At 38.6% G+C, this 15777-nt stretch overlaps 2 protein-coding genes across 4 annotated transcripts; one reads left to right on the top strand and one right to left on the bottom strand.

Moving 5' to 3' along the window:
- Nucleotides 1-223: 223 nt before the first annotated feature.
- LOC149678796 (uncharacterized) lies at nucleotides 224-10149 on the bottom strand. Of its 3 annotated transcripts, none has more exons than XM_089836748.1 (7): nucleotides 9385-10149; nucleotides 5347-5446; nucleotides 3781-3943; nucleotides 3522-3610; nucleotides 3249-3464; nucleotides 2115-2348; nucleotides 224-1638 (listed from the first exon to the last, which is right to left on the bottom strand). In XM_089836748.1, exons 1-7 carry the CDS (start codon nucleotides 9564-9566, stop codon nucleotides 1195-1197), a joined length of 1428 nt encoding a protein of 475 aa, XP_089692874.1. In that variant the 5' UTR covers nucleotides 9567-10149; the 3' UTR covers nucleotides 224-1194. The 3 variants fall into 3 exon arrangements, with proteins under 3 accessions (XP_089692874.1, XP_089692875.1, XP_089692876.1); XM_089836749.1 differs by lacking the exon at nucleotides 9385-10149 and adding an exon at nucleotides 5929-6054 and having other exon boundaries at nucleotides 5347-5452; XM_089836750.1 differs by lacking the exon at nucleotides 5347-5446 and having other exon boundaries at nucleotides 9385-9524.
- Nucleotides 10150-11349: 1200 nt separating this feature from the next.
- Nucleotides 11350-14501, top strand: LOC149678795 (uncharacterized). The gene is made up of 2 exons (XM_089836745.1): nucleotides 11350-12102; nucleotides 14199-14501. The coding sequence occupies exons 1-2, from the start codon at nucleotides 11455-11457 to the stop codon at nucleotides 14433-14435; spliced, it is 885 nt and encodes a 294-aa protein (XP_089692871.1). The 5' UTR covers nucleotides 11350-11454; the 3' UTR covers nucleotides 14436-14501.
- Nucleotides 14502-15777: the final 1276 nt, after the last annotated feature.

Below are 15777 nucleotides of genomic sequence, written 5' to 3'. Positions count from 1 at the left end.
GAACTAAAACCTTTATTTCGACTATTGGTCCTTCGTAGAAAAGTTTAGACTTAGTTTCGTAACCTCGAATTTCACTTCAAAGAAAATTCTCTCTATGGCTTTTATAAATGGACAACATCCGGTAAGCCATATTTCCTTTATTAAAAAGCTTAAGCAACCCTACCAGCAAACATTTCCCGATGTTTTCGAAGTCTTTTGTACCATTAAAATAATATGACACATCTTTCCAAGTGAATTATTATTTTATTTGATAGAACTTTGAACAATTATTACCTCTCCCAGTGACGTATGTCAAGGACTTAGTTTTGTCTTGTGTGTGTGTGGGGTGTAGCAAAACACACACAGGACAGCATGCGCAGTTTGAAAATCGCAGCAAAAGTGTTAGCAATTTCTGGAGTGCGTTCACAATTCACAGAAATATGGAAAATTGTATTTCGTTACGTTGTTCCAAACGTTAACTAGCCATTGTTCCTATATTGGCTAGTGATACAACAATCCACCCACTAGTTATCGTCTATCGCACATAGACACTAGTTTGTTCTTATTTCATTCTAAAAACATCACGTTGTACTAGTCTTCCGTCTACACTACAGACACCAATCTGTAACATCAGCCTCTACTCCATTATTATCGTTAGGTTAAGGTACATGCGACGATGGGCTAGGGTTACGAGACTCTTCTAGCCTCCCAATGGTGAGGTTTCCAAAGCGCTTTTTCTTATCATATAACCTCAATTTCCAAAAATCGCAAAAGAGGCATAAGCTAGACGTCATACGTCAATAATAGCAAAGATTCAAATGATGTTTGGAACAACATTTCTTAAAATGATTTAAGTAGAATTAACATCAATTATATACTTATTCGTTTAAATACCTTCTTATTATTATTTATATACTAATCGATATTACGCGGTTTCTTCAAAATAATTTTAAAGGCTGTGCTATTACAAATTAGTGGGTACAACGAAAAATGCGAGTGGCTAGCAATGAACAATATAGCTACCATTCATGATAGAAAAGAACCAAGAGAGGGTTGGAAACAAGGGCTGCAATAGCTTGTACTCTGCTGAAAAAGAATACCAGAATGGCGGCAGGGAGTGGATCTACCCCCGAGTTTCCAAAACAACATACGCTTGCAGGTGATAAGAGGCATTCGGTTCATACACGACAGAACTATATACCCTGAGACGAGGAATTATAACATTACTCCACTTCTACTCTTTTCTATTTGGTCGGCTGTACAGAGGAGGTCAGTAATGTTTTCAGGGGAATCAACGTTGTCCGTCACAGATGGATTCGGGACAAGTGTCTCTAATGTTATAACTTTCGGCGAGTCGTTTCTTTTACGACTCGATTGATTAGAACCAGGAATGTTAGAACACATTTCCCTTTGTAAATTGTTTTCAAGGCTAATGGAGATGTTTCTCACTAACGAATTAGGAATGTTTGATACGTGACTTTGAGGTATCAGCGGTTCATAATGGTCTTCCTGTTCATCGGGTTCACGGAGAAAAGTTTCGTTGCGAGCCTGATCTTGATACCATTTTTTAAGTCCGTGTTCTGGTGGTTCTCTATCACCTCCAGTAAGAGCCATCTGTTCGTATACCTTAGAAATAGTCGTTAAGCTGCAACCTGTCACCTGGAAAAAAATTGTGATGTTATATATTGCATTTAAAAGTAAAATTCTACAGATAATCCAGGTCAGCATTTCTTAAAACAACACACCATATTGGACCTAACCTTCTAGCTGAACCTAACCAAATCCGATCTAACCTTACTTGACGTAATACTAATAATTTGGAGATGGCCATGTTCTACACTTCAAAATCTCGCAACTTTGAATATCACCCGATTCGGTAATAGATAATTTGAGAATCCAATTTAATGAAAGACATTATGTTTATGGTCTTTTCTACAAAGCCATTGGGTTAACCCAGTTTCGGAAACTAAGTAATCTAAAGAATCGCTTTATAATTCACTAACTCTGCATATAGCAATAGAAATATTCCAAAACTCGAAGTTAAAAGGTTCAAGAAGCCCGGTGACAGCAGAACGACATAAAACTCTTGTGAACATAAACTGACACAATCCATCTTGATTAAACTGTACTGTTACCTTTTGAACAAACTTGGAGCAGTTTAGCTTCCCTCCTCCAGCGGGAGTCAGCATCTCGGCAATAACTTTCCACGCATCGGCTTGGCTACTTCCAGCTCGTTCTCGCCATTGTAGTAGTAAAGTTCCGTGAGTAGCTGCGATCAAAACACAATTTCCTGGGCAACAAGTTTCAGAAGAAAGTGTTGAAATGTCACAAAGAGCTTTGGCTTTTTTCGGTTCAATTCTTTGCTGTCGCTGTCAGAAAGTATTTTCGTTATCACGTACTGTTTTAAAGTATTGACTTTTGGTATAAGCCTATACATTTTCAAAGTAGAATCTTATGTACATTTGAGAAAATTGTTTGTTTGTATGTATGTTTGTTATCTATGCAGAGTCACAATTCGTTAGCGAGGCGACTTTGACTTCACTGCAGGATATCAGAAGTTTTAGAAGTGCCCGGTTTAATTGTATTCCTCAAGATTGGGAAAGTGTCTATTCTAGACCCATAACATTCTCGCTTTATAAATAGCCCCTAATTAAGCATCGCTTTATGAAATTTTATAGGGAGCTAACAACTGGCTACGGGGAAGAGTTAGTCTAACGCCACGCAGGGCCCTCTGGTTGCCATTTTTGCGCGTAGAATACTGTTTCAAACCGTTAGGGGGATGAAACTCCAGTAAGAGATAGAAGCGTGTGACGTTTCATGGTCAGAACTGCTAACTCCCTATAGTTGAAAAAAGGTTAGTTTCTTAAAAGAAATCTTTGTCTTTTCCTATGGGTGAGCCCCACACTGTTTAGTATTCAGTGTCTACGAAGAAGCATTGGTTTCCACTTCCTTTAAACACCTGGGCAACGTCGGGTAGCTTATAGCTAATAAACAGTAGTTACGAGTCCAAATGTGAGATAGAAACATATTCTATGAGCACTCTCACACATAAAGATTCTCAGTTACTAGAAACTGTTGACTTCCGCGATGACTATTGCATCTTCAACTTAATTAGCGTAAGGTTCATTTTTCAGTATAAATTAAGTATTTTGTGACTGATAGCTCTTCCAGTATAATATAGTTGTGACAAGAGGAAATGTTTTAACTCTGTATTGACCCATGGACCATTTTTTTAACTATTTGAAATTTTCATTTCAAAGTGAACATACCTCAGGTTCAGTTTTAAGTTTCTTGTGAAGAAAGTTATTGGAATAAAAGAGAACTTTCTGGCAAGCACTTTCGCAGAGTTTCAACTCGTCTCTTAAATATTTCCTTTTTTCAAGCACGAATTGTTCAAATTCTTTACTTCTCTTTTGACCATTGCCTAATCCAATACCAGCTGTTTTCTTTCCAGTATCGCCATTTTCCGTTGCGTGCGAAAGTTTCTGCAGATAAAGTATGACCATTTGAATGAAGCTTTTATATGGAAATAATCATCTTACATCTTTTGAGTAACACTTTAGTCTACTGAGTCGCTTTGCTTCTTTTAGAATTTCAAATAAGAAAGCTGCTTTCTTTTGAGATTCATTTACTGAAAAAAGGAGTGTATGAACTTCAGCGTTAGTTCCTTGTGGTTTTTAGATGAGTTTTTAAAGAAAACATTATAATGGTGGAATACGAAGTGGTTAAGCGCAGTCTGCCTTAAATTTATAGGCCTTTCCAAGAACGTTTCTGATCAAATGGAAGTTAACTGAACCTTACCATCAATTAGAACATATTTCTGAATGCAAGCGCAAGGTTGCATTTTTATCCTTGGACAATAGAGCCTTTCCGCTTCTGGATCTTGAAGCACTTCCTTCAAAGATTTCCCAAAGTTTTTCGCATCTTGGGTGTATTTTTCCTTCATTTGTTGTTGAAGCATCATCTACAGAAAAAATACTTAGATACATACGTACAAGTTAAGTAATTAAGCAATAATTGCTCGCGTTAACAATTTTGATGAAAGACTTCCAGATTGTCTCTGTGCGTGTAGCGACTATCAATAGCACTTCAATAACTAAAGCTACATCAAATGGATTGCAATGAATCCTGAATCCGGAGTAGCACTTCATTTAGATCCAATTGTTAGTGCCTTACTCAAAGCATTTTAGTTGGTGTAGTTTCAGTGTGTATTGATGTACACCAGTATAATAAAACAAATGTATGACAGATTAAAAGATAAAGTTTCATGAAATTTTTTTTTCTTCGCAAGTGAAATTTAGGTTGAAAAAATAAAAGATATGTAATTCTTTCAAAAAATTGATATTTTATAATAATGCCCTTAAAAACGAAAATTTGAATATCCGTTACTTCAGGCAAACAATTTTGACCACTTATCTTTTAATTTTTAAGGCTTCGTTATCAAAGGCAATTTATTAATATCTGCCACTTCAATCTCAATTTTATTTAGTGTGTTGAGAAAGTCAGTCGTGTTATAAACCTTAGCAAAAAAAAAAAAAAAAAAAAAAAGGGAAGCTAACAAGCTGTTTTCGAGTGTTGTGGAAAACTATCTTTAAAATTTATATCTATAAACAGTACGTAAACTAATTCTTGCAATCAGCCTATGTAAATTCCCTCTAAGTAGACCATGGTTGCATTGATTATGGCTAAATGAAAGGCAACATGACCCCCAAGTGAACCTAATCCTAGTTTTTGATGAAACTTTGAGAAAGGCACACCTTGAATAGTTATTTGTTAATTTGAAAGTATTCCGAAACGTAACTTCGCTGTAGTTTCTAAGTTATTCGATGTGATGTACCAGCAAAAACACCATGCTTTTTCTATGGGAAATTTTTCGAAAAACGGATTTTTTGTAACATTACAGAAGGGAGTGCGGCCTTAAAAGAACGGCCTTTTTCCAAATATAAAAGAAAAAATATTAAAAAAAATAAATGATCTCTTATTACAAAGTAATTAGCATTTAATTAGTCTTAAAAACGAGGGCTACTGACCCGCCATTGGTTTAGTGGCGTCTGCTAAATCGAACCTCTTACCCATACGGGATTGGTTGAATTCTCACAGGCTGAGAGAGGCAAGGGTAAGGTAGGTTCGATTTCGCAGACGCCCGAGTAGTTCTCGTTTTTAAGAATAATTAAATACAAATTACTTTGCAATAAGAGATCTTTTTTTTTAATGTTTCCTTTTATATTCAGAAAAAAGGCCGTTCTGTTAAAGTATAATGTTATGTTGCCTGAACGTTTCATTTAAACATTGTGGAATAAAACTGAACCATCAATCTGGAAGTATTTCACCTAAATAGCCTTCAATATTTGCCATTTAGTTACTAACCTTCTCATTGTTAATTTTTTTCTGCATCACAGATGCTTTAATCGTGCAAATAGAGCACACATTTTGCACTTTTTTCGAACCGTTACTTTGATTCTTTTTCCTTAAAGGGAGGGTGAAGTAGAAAATCAAGTGATTTTTTATCGATTCTTCTACTAATTACAAGACCAGTCTGCATAGTCAAACATTCAAGAAATACTTCCGAATGATTTTAAAATTCAAATTAGGTTCAGATTTTAAGGATAATTTTAAAGAAGGTCCTCCGACCAATCGCGTAACGCCTTGCCTTTTTATTAACAAAATTCTCGTGGCACGTTCCATGTCTCGCGCCACGATTATCACGTCGCGCGCGAATTTTATCAAATCTCGTGATAAATTTCATTCAACACGGAACGTGCCACGAGAATTTTGTTAATAAAAAGGCAGGGCGTTACGCGATTGGCCGGAGGACCTTCTTTAAAATTATCCTTAAAATCTGAACCTAATTTGAATTTTAAAATCATTCGGAAGTATTTCCTGAATGTTTGAGTATGCAGACTGGTCGATAAAAAATCACTTGATTTTCTACTTCACCCTCCCTTTAAATAAATCCGAATAAACTCATAAACTTGAGATTTAGGAAATGAGGGTGTACTAATAAATTGATTTTTATTCTCTTATTAAATCTGAAATTGGCTCTAATAACAAAAATATTCTGTTGCCTTTGACAAGGAAAAATAGGTGTGCAGAAGATTAGCAATGGATAAAAGATGCGCGCGAAAAAGATTTGAACTCTATAGGAATAATAGGATGTGCAACTCCCAATATTAAAAAGTAGACTAGTGGGTTCTAGGAGCTGGCTAGTGCCTCCTGACTACCAGCGCTAGATAAAAGCATTACATGAAAAATTAAATATCAGGTGGCGCTTGGATCGAATTAAACTTTTCTTTTTTCTTTTTTCTTTTTCGGTTTTGAGTAGGGAACTAGGGCTTTCCAGCCATTACAGCTCCGTTTGATAGGGATAATTACTTTTAGGGGCGAATATATGATATACAATGTCCTTTAGTTATGTTTAAGATATTAAATTAAGTTTACGGGGAAATTAAATGTTTTTTAAGTTTAGTTTTAAAAATATTTATGGTTGGAGAGTCTATTATTTCTTGGGGCAAGGAGTTCCATAAGGGAACTACTCGATAAAAAAAAATGAGTTTTTGACCACATTAAGTCGAGGGCGCCTAACAAACAATTTGCGTGAGTGGCCGCGCGTGGAGGAAGGGTTTACGGTAAAATAGGTCTGTGAAGGATCGGACAAGATATTGTAAAGAAGTAGGAGGTCCACCATGTCCCAGCGGCACGTTAAAGTGGGCCATCCTAATTCTTCCAGGCGCAAGGCACGAGAAACCCCCCTCAAGGACGGGAGAATCTTGGTAGCTTGAGATTGTAAGGACACTAAACTAGAAGAGTCCTTTACTTGATAAGGGCGCCATATAGGCGAGCAATATTCTATAATGGGCCTGACAAATTGATTGTATAATAGAGTTAGTGTAGTGTTGTCCAAAAATGAGAAATTTCGTCGAAGAGCCCCGACGACACAACTGGCGCGGGAGGCAATATTGGCGCAATATTTTGACGACGAAAGATCGGAGGAAATTATGACCCCAAGGTCGCGATGGTCCGAAATACGCGTGAGACGAGAACCATCTAAGAAATAAGGAGATAACTGCGTAGTTGAGGACGACAAGGGAGAGAGCTTTAGATGGTAAGATTTAGAGGCATTGAATGATAAACCATTTAGGGAAGCCCAAGCGTGAAGCTGATTTAGATCAGCCTGTAACGCTTTGACATCCCCATAAGATTTTATCACCCTGTACAATTTAACATCATCTGCGTATAGGGCAATAGAACTATGGACCTCCCTGGGCATATCATTAATGTAAATTAAAAATAGTAGTGGGCCCAAAACACTACCTTGGGGCACCCCACTAATAACGTTAACGGGATCACTAAGGGTACCCATGAGAGAAACCCTCTGAGAGCGTTTGGTAAGGTAGATTGATAACCATTGAAGTAAACTCCCATTTATACCGTAACATGAAAGCTTGGATAGTAAGCGTGAGTGAGGTACTGCGTCAAAAGATTTGGATATGTCGAGGTAAATAACATCAACGGGGAAACCCTCATCAAAAGCCCCCAGCCAGGTGTGAAAAGTCGTGAGTAAATTTGTGGTAGTGGATTTGCCCTTTAGGAAGCCATGCTGGGAGTCATGGAGGTAAGCCGCAACATGGTTGAAGATAGTGGATTTTAGGTACTGTTCTAGGGCCTTACATATGGAAGAGGTTAAGCTTATAGGCCGGTAATTAGAGGGGTCAGATTTTTTCCCGGACTTCTTGTAAACCGGCACGACATGAGCCGTGAGCCAATCGCCAGGCAGAACACCTTCAGTTAGGGACCGAGCAAAAAGTATTTCTAATGGGCGGGATATGGTGTTGGCACACCCTCTAAGAAACCGATTTGGTATGCAATCAGGACCCGCAGAGGAATGTGTTTTGAGTTGTTTTAGTAGTAGGCGGATCTCAGATCTTGTAGGGGGGCTGAAAACTAGTGGCGCGGGGGGAACATCTGACAAAATTAGAGAGGGGGGGGCAGAAAGAGCTAGTGAAATTTCAGTAGAATCGAGAGTTAAATATGTTCGCAGATTCAGTTAAGGACGGTACCGAGCCGTCTGGCAGTTTAATAGCCGGGGCAGTATAAGGAGGTTTGATACGACGATTTACAAATTTCCAAAAATAAGCAGGATTTGAGCGAAGGTGTTTTAGTTTTCGGTTGTCGTGCCGACGTTTCGCTTTAAGGGTGTCGGCCTTTGCGTCAGCGACCACCGCATTATATTCGCGGCGTAGAGAAATAACTCTGGCAGTTTGATCATTCGCTATAGCTTTTTTTAATTTACGCCAGAGACGTTCTTTTTTCCGTAGTTTACGTTTGGTATTTCGTGAAATCCATGGCTTAGTAGGAAGAGAATCGTTGGGAGAGGGCTTAGAGGGGACATGCTTAGCTATAATTTCGCGAATACGCGGAAGGAACGTGGACCAACAGGAGTGGAAATCCGGAACATTTAACAGGGATACCCAGTCAGTTTCAGCAATGGCCTTATTTAGGTTATCATAGTCAGCCAAGGCAAAATTAGGGGACAGGTAGTTGGGTTGACATTTTGACTAGGTTGAAGGAAAGGCACTAAAGAGAGGGTAGACGACTGATATAATTGCATGGTAGCTGCGGCCTAAAGGGGATTTTTCACTAATCTCAGGTTCGACATTTGAGTGGGTTATGACTAAGTCAAGAATATTGGAGCAGTTTTTACTGGTTTGGCTATAACGAGTCGGGAAAGATACGTGCTGTTTTAATGAGGAGTTTGTGAGAAGATTTATTAGAGACCTGTGGTCTAGGGAAGCACCTGGCTTCGCCATGGGAATGGACCAGTCAGTCGAGGGAAGATTAATGTCGCCAGCAATTAACAAGTTCGGGTATCGTTGAGCATAAGTGCTAATATTACATAGAAGTAGGGTAGTTTCAGGGGATGTGGTATTTGGTGGTCGATAAGCACAACAAAATAACAAGGGAGCGTCTTTTAGGGTCAATTGTATGGTAGGGCAAAGTTGCTCATCATAGGAGGGACCGTCAAGGCAATATAAGTGACTAATAATGTGAGATTTAACATATACCAAGATACCCCCACCGTGCGAGGAGATTTTGTCCCTACGAAATAGTGTGCAATCTAATTATTAGTCTAGGGAGTTACACATCCATTATAGTTTCAAGTATTTTTGTGGGCATCCTTGATCCATGATTTAGTTAGCATGTTAGGGGCGCCACATAAGCCTAAATTTGCTTTAAAAATATAAAGCAAAGCATGTTAGGGGCACCAAAGGAGCCCAGCCTTGCTAATGTTCTACCCTCCTATTTTACCATGCTAAGGGGAGGTACAAAGTTTGCAAAACAAAGTTCTGCAAATTAGTACCTCCCAAATTAAGCCACAGTCAAGATTCAAGAATTGGTGTAACTCACCAATAAAATGGGTTCTTGCAAATTGAACAAGACTTAACTTTCGCAATGTTTTGAGCACTAGTGTGAGCTTTCTTGTTTTTGCCACAGTTTACAGAACTGTTTTGAGGAGAAAATATTTGCTTTTTCTTGACTAATCTTCCACTTCGTCGAACAATATCAGTCTTTTTTGTTTCCTCAGACATTGGAACTTGGTAAAATTTAGGTTGTACTTTCTACTGAAGAGAGTTGGATTCTACAAACACCATTAACTCTAACTCTTGCAACATTCTTGCAACGCATGGACAAAAAATAAAGATTGGAGAAGTCGTCCTTGTATAAGTTATATATCAGCAGTTTATACCACAAACCGATTTGAAACTCAAAAACAAGAAATTTTCCAAAATTCGGAACCGTTTCGGATTATTTATGTCTCTAAGCCCGTCTGAAGAAAATCCAATCCAATTATCAAACATAGGATTTTAGATGAACTTCGAGCTGACGACAGTCTTATAATATGGTTCAGTTCAGGTCTTCAAAAGTGGTTAGGTTGTAGTCAGGCTGGGAAATAAGGATATTTTTTAAACTAGTCCTTGGGACCAGTGACCCCCTAGTGTCTGAAATCATTTACTGGTCTCCAGACTGGTCCCAGCCTTTGCTCTCCAATAGATTTGCAATTAATAAACTGGTCCCGAGGACCAGTAACCCCCACTTCTTGAATTAAAAAACTAGTCCAAGCAATTAATAAACTGGTTTTGGACCAGAGGAAGTGTGCTATTTCCCAGCCTGGTTGTAGTGCTTAGGCTCTACTGGCCATATGTCCAGTTTAAGAAAACAATCTTTATTTCTCAGCCTGCTTCCTCAACTTCTCAAGTCCGGGTCAGTCTGAGAAATAGTACACTTCCTCTGGTCCAAAACCAGATTGGACCAGTTTTTTAATTCAAAAACTGGGGGTTATTGGTCCTTAGGACCAGTTTATTAATTGCAAATCTATAGGAGAACAAAGGCGGGGACCAAAGAGTCCCAGGGCCGGAAATAAGCACAGGACACTGGACATTGTCCAATAAAATTTTAAAATGTCCCATAATTTTTCTAAAATCTAAGGGGATCACTGGACTTTTTGACCAGTATATTTTTCCAAAGTTTTGATAATTTGACTATGAAGATACGACACTATTTTTGCACACCCCAGTGGACAATGGCCTACAATTTTTCCAGTCAAAGGGGGCGTCACTGGACACATGTCCTATAAGAGATTTTTCTTATTTCCGGCCCTGTTTATTCCTGGCCCTGTTCCACGCTAGGAAATAAGACAGGTTTACAGGTCTAAAACCAGTTTATTAATTGCTTGGACCACTTTTTTTATTCAAAACGTGAGGGTCACTGGTCCCAATGACTAGTTTATTAATTCCTACTTTTATTAAAAATTGATATGGGGACCTCTTTAATTATTTTCATTTTAACGTAAATTTCGACTCCATGAGTCCAGTTGTGTATACAACCCTAAGCGGAGAGAGATTTTTTTTAGAAGAGAGAACGACCACAAGTCCTGGGACCAGTAGAAAAATAAATAGGGGAAGGGTCACTGGTCACGGGACCAGTTTCATATTTAAGTCATCAGGGGTCACTGGTCCGGAGTACTAGTTCAGAAATATACCTTATTTCCAAGCCTGCCCTGTTCTCAAGTCCAAGAGTTCAGGACTCCGAGTCCAGGTCAGGCTGGGAAATAGCACACTTCCTCTGGTCCAAAACCAGTTTATTAATTGCTTGGACTAGTTTTTTAATTCAAAAAGTGGGGGTTACTGGTCCTCGGGACCAGTTTATTAATTGCAAATCTATTGGAGAACAAAGGCTGGGACCAGTCCGGAGACCAGTTAATTATTTCGGAGACTAGAGGGGTCACTGGTCCCAAGGACTAGTTTAAAAAATATCCTTATTTCCCAGCCTGGTCCAGGTTAGACAGCCCTCCTTCGTCTGCTCGATCGTCTTTACCTTCGTAACCCTTGGCCAAGCATCTTGTTGACATGATCGTTGTATGTTGTTGGTTCCAGCTAAATTAGAGCGTAATTTAAATTTGAAATTTGAAACTTGAATATGATTTCGGTTAAAGAAATAGTGGACCACAAGACCAATTTGAAATACGTTCTTATGTGTAGTTTCGTTAGTTTAGATCAGTTTTTTCCCGTTGATTTGGTAATAACCCGAGTTAACATTTCCTTCAGTGGGACACTTTTGACTTTGGATGATGTTGAATCCAAAAGGGAAGTTTTACCAGGCAAAGATATCGCTGTTCTTACGTCACAAGCTTTAACCGATTGCAAAGATTCGGAAAAATTTTACTTTGAAATAAAAATAAATGATGAAAATTCGGAATTTTCTTGGAAGTATTCTCCATCTAGCGATGTCAAAATCTTATTGGGTTCCGTGGCTTTGAAACGGGACGAATCAAGTGAAGAGTTATTTACCGCTTTAAAATTAGTTGGGGACCGAATTAAAGGTCTGGAGAAGACTAACGATGATTTAGAAAAAACGCAGAATAATTTGAAAGAACAAAATACTAAATTAACTAATTTGGTCGAGAAATACACTTTGGAGAAAGAGACACTTGAGAAAGAAATGTACACCAAGTTTGCTTTGGTTCTCAATAGCAAGAAAAATAAATGTAAAGAGTTAAAAGAGGAGTTGAGTTCAGTGGATAGGTCAAGCAATGCGGCTTCAGCAGTGTCAAAGAGTTCTAAAGAGGTATGGTTGGTTATTTCATAGCACACTTGATCACGCTGGCTGCACGCGCTCTAGAAGCCCCCTCAATCGACCCTAAGAATGAAAATAACATAGGTTCGGTCTAAAATTCAAACTCGTCTGGTTTTAACATGGGCGTCTATGGAAGGGGACCAGTTTTTTCTACGTTTTTGGCCCAAATAGTGCATCCACTGGTTCAAATCTCTTGAATTTTTAATGAGACGTGTATTGAAAGGTTTGATATTATCCTGTAAAATTTAAAGTCTTCAGCTATAAAAGTTTTTTTTTATAAAAAATAAAAATCATCACATAGTAGAGAAATTGAAGGATTAAGAATTTGTTTTAACTCTTTTCAATTTCTCTACTATGTGATGATTTTTATTTTTTATAAAAAAAACTATTATAGCTGAAGACTTTAAATTTTACAGGATAATATCAAACCTTTCAATACACGTCTCATTGAAAATTCAAGAGATTTGAACCAGTGGATGCACTATTTGGGCCAAAAACGTTGAAAAAACTGGTCCCCTTCCATAGACGCCCATGTTAAAACCAGACGGGTTTGAAAGTTTAGACCGAACCTATGTGACGCGCCGCATTCGCGAGTTAACATGTAAAAAAATGGTTTGGACGGGCTTCTAGAGCGCGTGCAGCCAGCGTGCGTGATCAAGTGGGCTATGGTTATTTTAAGCCAAATTAAGGGATATTGAAATTCTATTCGATGAAATACAATTTTTATTCTACACATTTATGGGCGGCTAAAATGTCTGTGTCCAGGGCAAAATAATCCTCTAATTTCACTATTATAGATAGTTTTGACTGGGCTAGGGAAAATTGCTCCTCTCTCTTTCTTAGCTTTAACTTTTTTATTGTTAGAAGTGTAAGGGCCAAGTGGGTAGCTTTAAAGCAACTCTCGACTGTGGTTTAGTTCAAACAAACGCCACTAGATGCTCCCATAGTCGAGGGGTGGAGTTCACTGGCCCTCTAAGCTTAACAAGGGCTAATTTTAGCTCCGCCATCGCGGACGAGTTCTCGTTGGTTCCTGCCTTAGACAAGGTGAAATTGGTGTTTAGATGATTAGCCAACATGTTAGGGGCGCTACAGGAGCCAAAATTTGCTTTAAGAAATAGACACAATATGACATAATGTAATAGACCTTTTCAACGGTAGAGCGAGGGTAAAAAGGGGGTAAAATTCTCGAGAGATGAGCATGCGCATTGCGCAGAAAGAATGTTTGTTGCCAGTCGTATATTTGTAACCATTGCTTTTGCCTTATTTGTTACGCGTTTGAGTTTTTTTTCATAAAACAGTGTTGTATTGCCGGTTGCAAATGTATTATTTGAATTTCCTAGGTGAAATTTTATCGAATTCAATTGATAGATGTAAGATTGAGGTAGTTAATGAGAAATTCTATACACCAAATTGGGCGCCAAGGCTTACGAACATTTTATACGTAGCGCTTTCCGCACGGCATCGGCGGACATCGCCGATGCAGCAGTGATCCCATACCGTCGCCGAGGCTTATAATATCAATGCACCGTTTCCATTAAAACTTAAACACTTCATTTCTTAACATGGTTTTAATTGTACTTTCTCGGTTTTAAATACTAGGCATTTTATTTTAATATTTAATTACAAAAAGTCCTCCCACACGTCCATCGTAGTTTAGTTTACATGTTAACTCCATAGAAGCGTAAAACTCATGCCGCCAAACATTGTAACTGCTCATGCGCGGCCATAAGTGTGAATAGGTCTATTCCTTCTTTACAGCCCAGGGAGAAAGTTACAGTTTACAATGGGTCGTATTTCTTGTTGAAAAGTTCTAATCAAATATATTCGCGAAATGCACCTTAATACGTGCGCCAAGGCTTAATCGCGCGATTTCAAGTCACAAATTTGATTATTTTGGATGCTGAAGTAGACGACGCTTCATTTTGATCCTGATTATTTTAGTTAAAATCGCACGATAAGCCTTGGCGCACGCATCGGGAATAAGGTAGATTTGGATTTTGGAGTCCAGGATACTAGCATAAACTATGTCCATGCGTTACTTCAGCTGTGTCCACTTAAATCTAATCTTAGCATATGACGCTTTACAGGTAAAACAACCTTCAGCAAAGGCTTCAAGTTCTAGTCACAAGGGCGTGGAATATCTAGATTCAGAAAGTTTTGATGAAGATATCCCCGAACCCTCTCAATACAAAAGAAAAATCCAGAAAGGTGTTTCATCCGAGAAAAGTGGCAGCTCAAAGGCCAAGATGACCAAACCTACTACCACTGACTTTTCATCAAGCGAAGATTCGTACGATGATGATAAACTTATAAATGACATTTAATAATCCTTCATTTTGAATGTAAACGAAAACTGTTTGTAATAAAATTATTTTTTCATGTTCATAAAAGTTATGTGTTCACAATATAACGATACTAATTTGAAAATTGTTATTTCTTTTGTGAAAAGTTAATGGAAAGGTTCAGGCAACATAACATTATACCATGGATAAAGAATGCGCGTTGGGTAATTTCACATTTGTTTTCACTCTACAGGATAGGAAACTCCCTATCTCCGACGGCAGATTATTCGTTTCTTGTCAGGACGCACAAACTTACGTTACATAGAGACAACCGAAGCTGGAACAGAGTATATAGACAGCTTTCAGATGGGATAGTAATACGTCACACCCTCCCAAGTCTTACCGCTGTTCTGGTAGCCATATTGGGTGGTCTAAGCTTCATTCCTGCTTTAAACCCACCAATATGGTAGCGTAAATTATGTCACGAGACTCAGCTCCTCATCCAACTGAAAGCTCGCTATTAGGCGTGTGTGGGTAGTGATATTTGTATTTCCGGTCGGGTACGGGTAGTTGAAAAACTTCCAATCGGGTCGGATACCCGGATTTCTAACGGGTACTCGACTAATTAGGCCTAACAAAACTGCCATTAATCGGGTGCTTTTCGGATAGCAAAATTCTTCCTTGAATTTCTGTCTAGCTGTATCACTTTGTTTTTCTCTTAACTCGTGGCTTTGTTCAGTTAAAGTTTTATATTTCCAGTTGGAAGAAGAAAGCGCCCACATTGTTGGTTGTAGGCTCACCTTATCCCTCCGTCTGAGTGCCAAACCAATATAGCTATCTCAGAAGCCTTAGTGTGACATCACCCATGCTATTTACCCATAGAACCATAGCGGTACCAAACATGGCCGCCCAGGGCTAAAGCGAAGCCCGTGACGTTTCACCAAGGCACTGACGTCATAACTGAGATAGCTCTATACCCGATTGTTCTAAGCCTTATCACAGGTAATGAGCGGAAAATTTAAATATTCGAATAATTTCGGGTATTAAGAAATTTTCGGGTTGTCGGGCATGGATTAACTAACGCTAGGGATTGTTCACTAACTGGGTTTCCCATGTAATTCTATCGCCAACTACATGTTCCGAATTATTCCTTGATTCCCCTCTTCATTCCCCCAATTTATTGGACCAAAACGGATGTAGATATAGCGCCATCTCTCGGCAAAATAAATCGTTTTGCCCAATTTAGGCAGTATTTCAATTTTGACGTCATAGACCACGTGATATTTGGTCCAATTTTCTTATAACTTCCTGTTAGGGATAGTAGCTGCTGCTAGGGGGCGTTTGGAACATGCATGCGGTATCTTTTTGGGGGAACGAACTATCC

This window comes from Phalangium opilio, unplaced genomic scaffold, assembly GCF_054372755.1.
Source record: "Phalangium opilio isolate 3A_F unplaced genomic scaffold, DU_Popi_V2 ptg000042l_1, whole genome shotgun sequence".
Taxonomy (NCBI): Eukaryota; Metazoa; Arthropoda; class Arachnida; order Opiliones; family Phalangiidae; genus Phalangium; species Phalangium opilio.
The sequence above is the reverse complement of the archived record's forward strand: the minus strand, read 5'-3'. Positions and strand labels throughout refer to the sequence as shown.

Excerpts from the sequence above, each read along its gene's own strand:
- LOC149678795 (XM_089836745.1), top strand. The coding sequence starts at position 11,455 with ATGATTTCGGTTAAAGAAATAGTGGACCACAAGACCAATTTGAAATAC. Across the intron at positions 12,103-14,198 it reads TGTCAAAGAGTTCTAAAGAG|GTAAAACAACCTTCAGCAAA; the intron begins GTATGGTTGGTT and ends GACGCTTTACAG.
- LOC149678796 (XM_089836748.1), bottom strand. The coding sequence starts at position 9,566 with ATGTCTGAGGAAACAAAAAAGACTGATATTGTTCGACGAAGTGGAAGA. Across the intron at positions 3,611-3,780 it reads GAAATATGTTCTAATTGATG|TAAATGAATCTCAAAAGAAA; the intron begins GTAAGGTTCAGT and ends TCCTTTTTTCAG. Across the intron at positions 1,639-2,114 it reads GCTCCAAGTTTGTTCAAAAG|GTGACAGGTTGCAGCTTAAC; the intron begins GTAACAGTACAG and ends ATTTTTTTCCAG.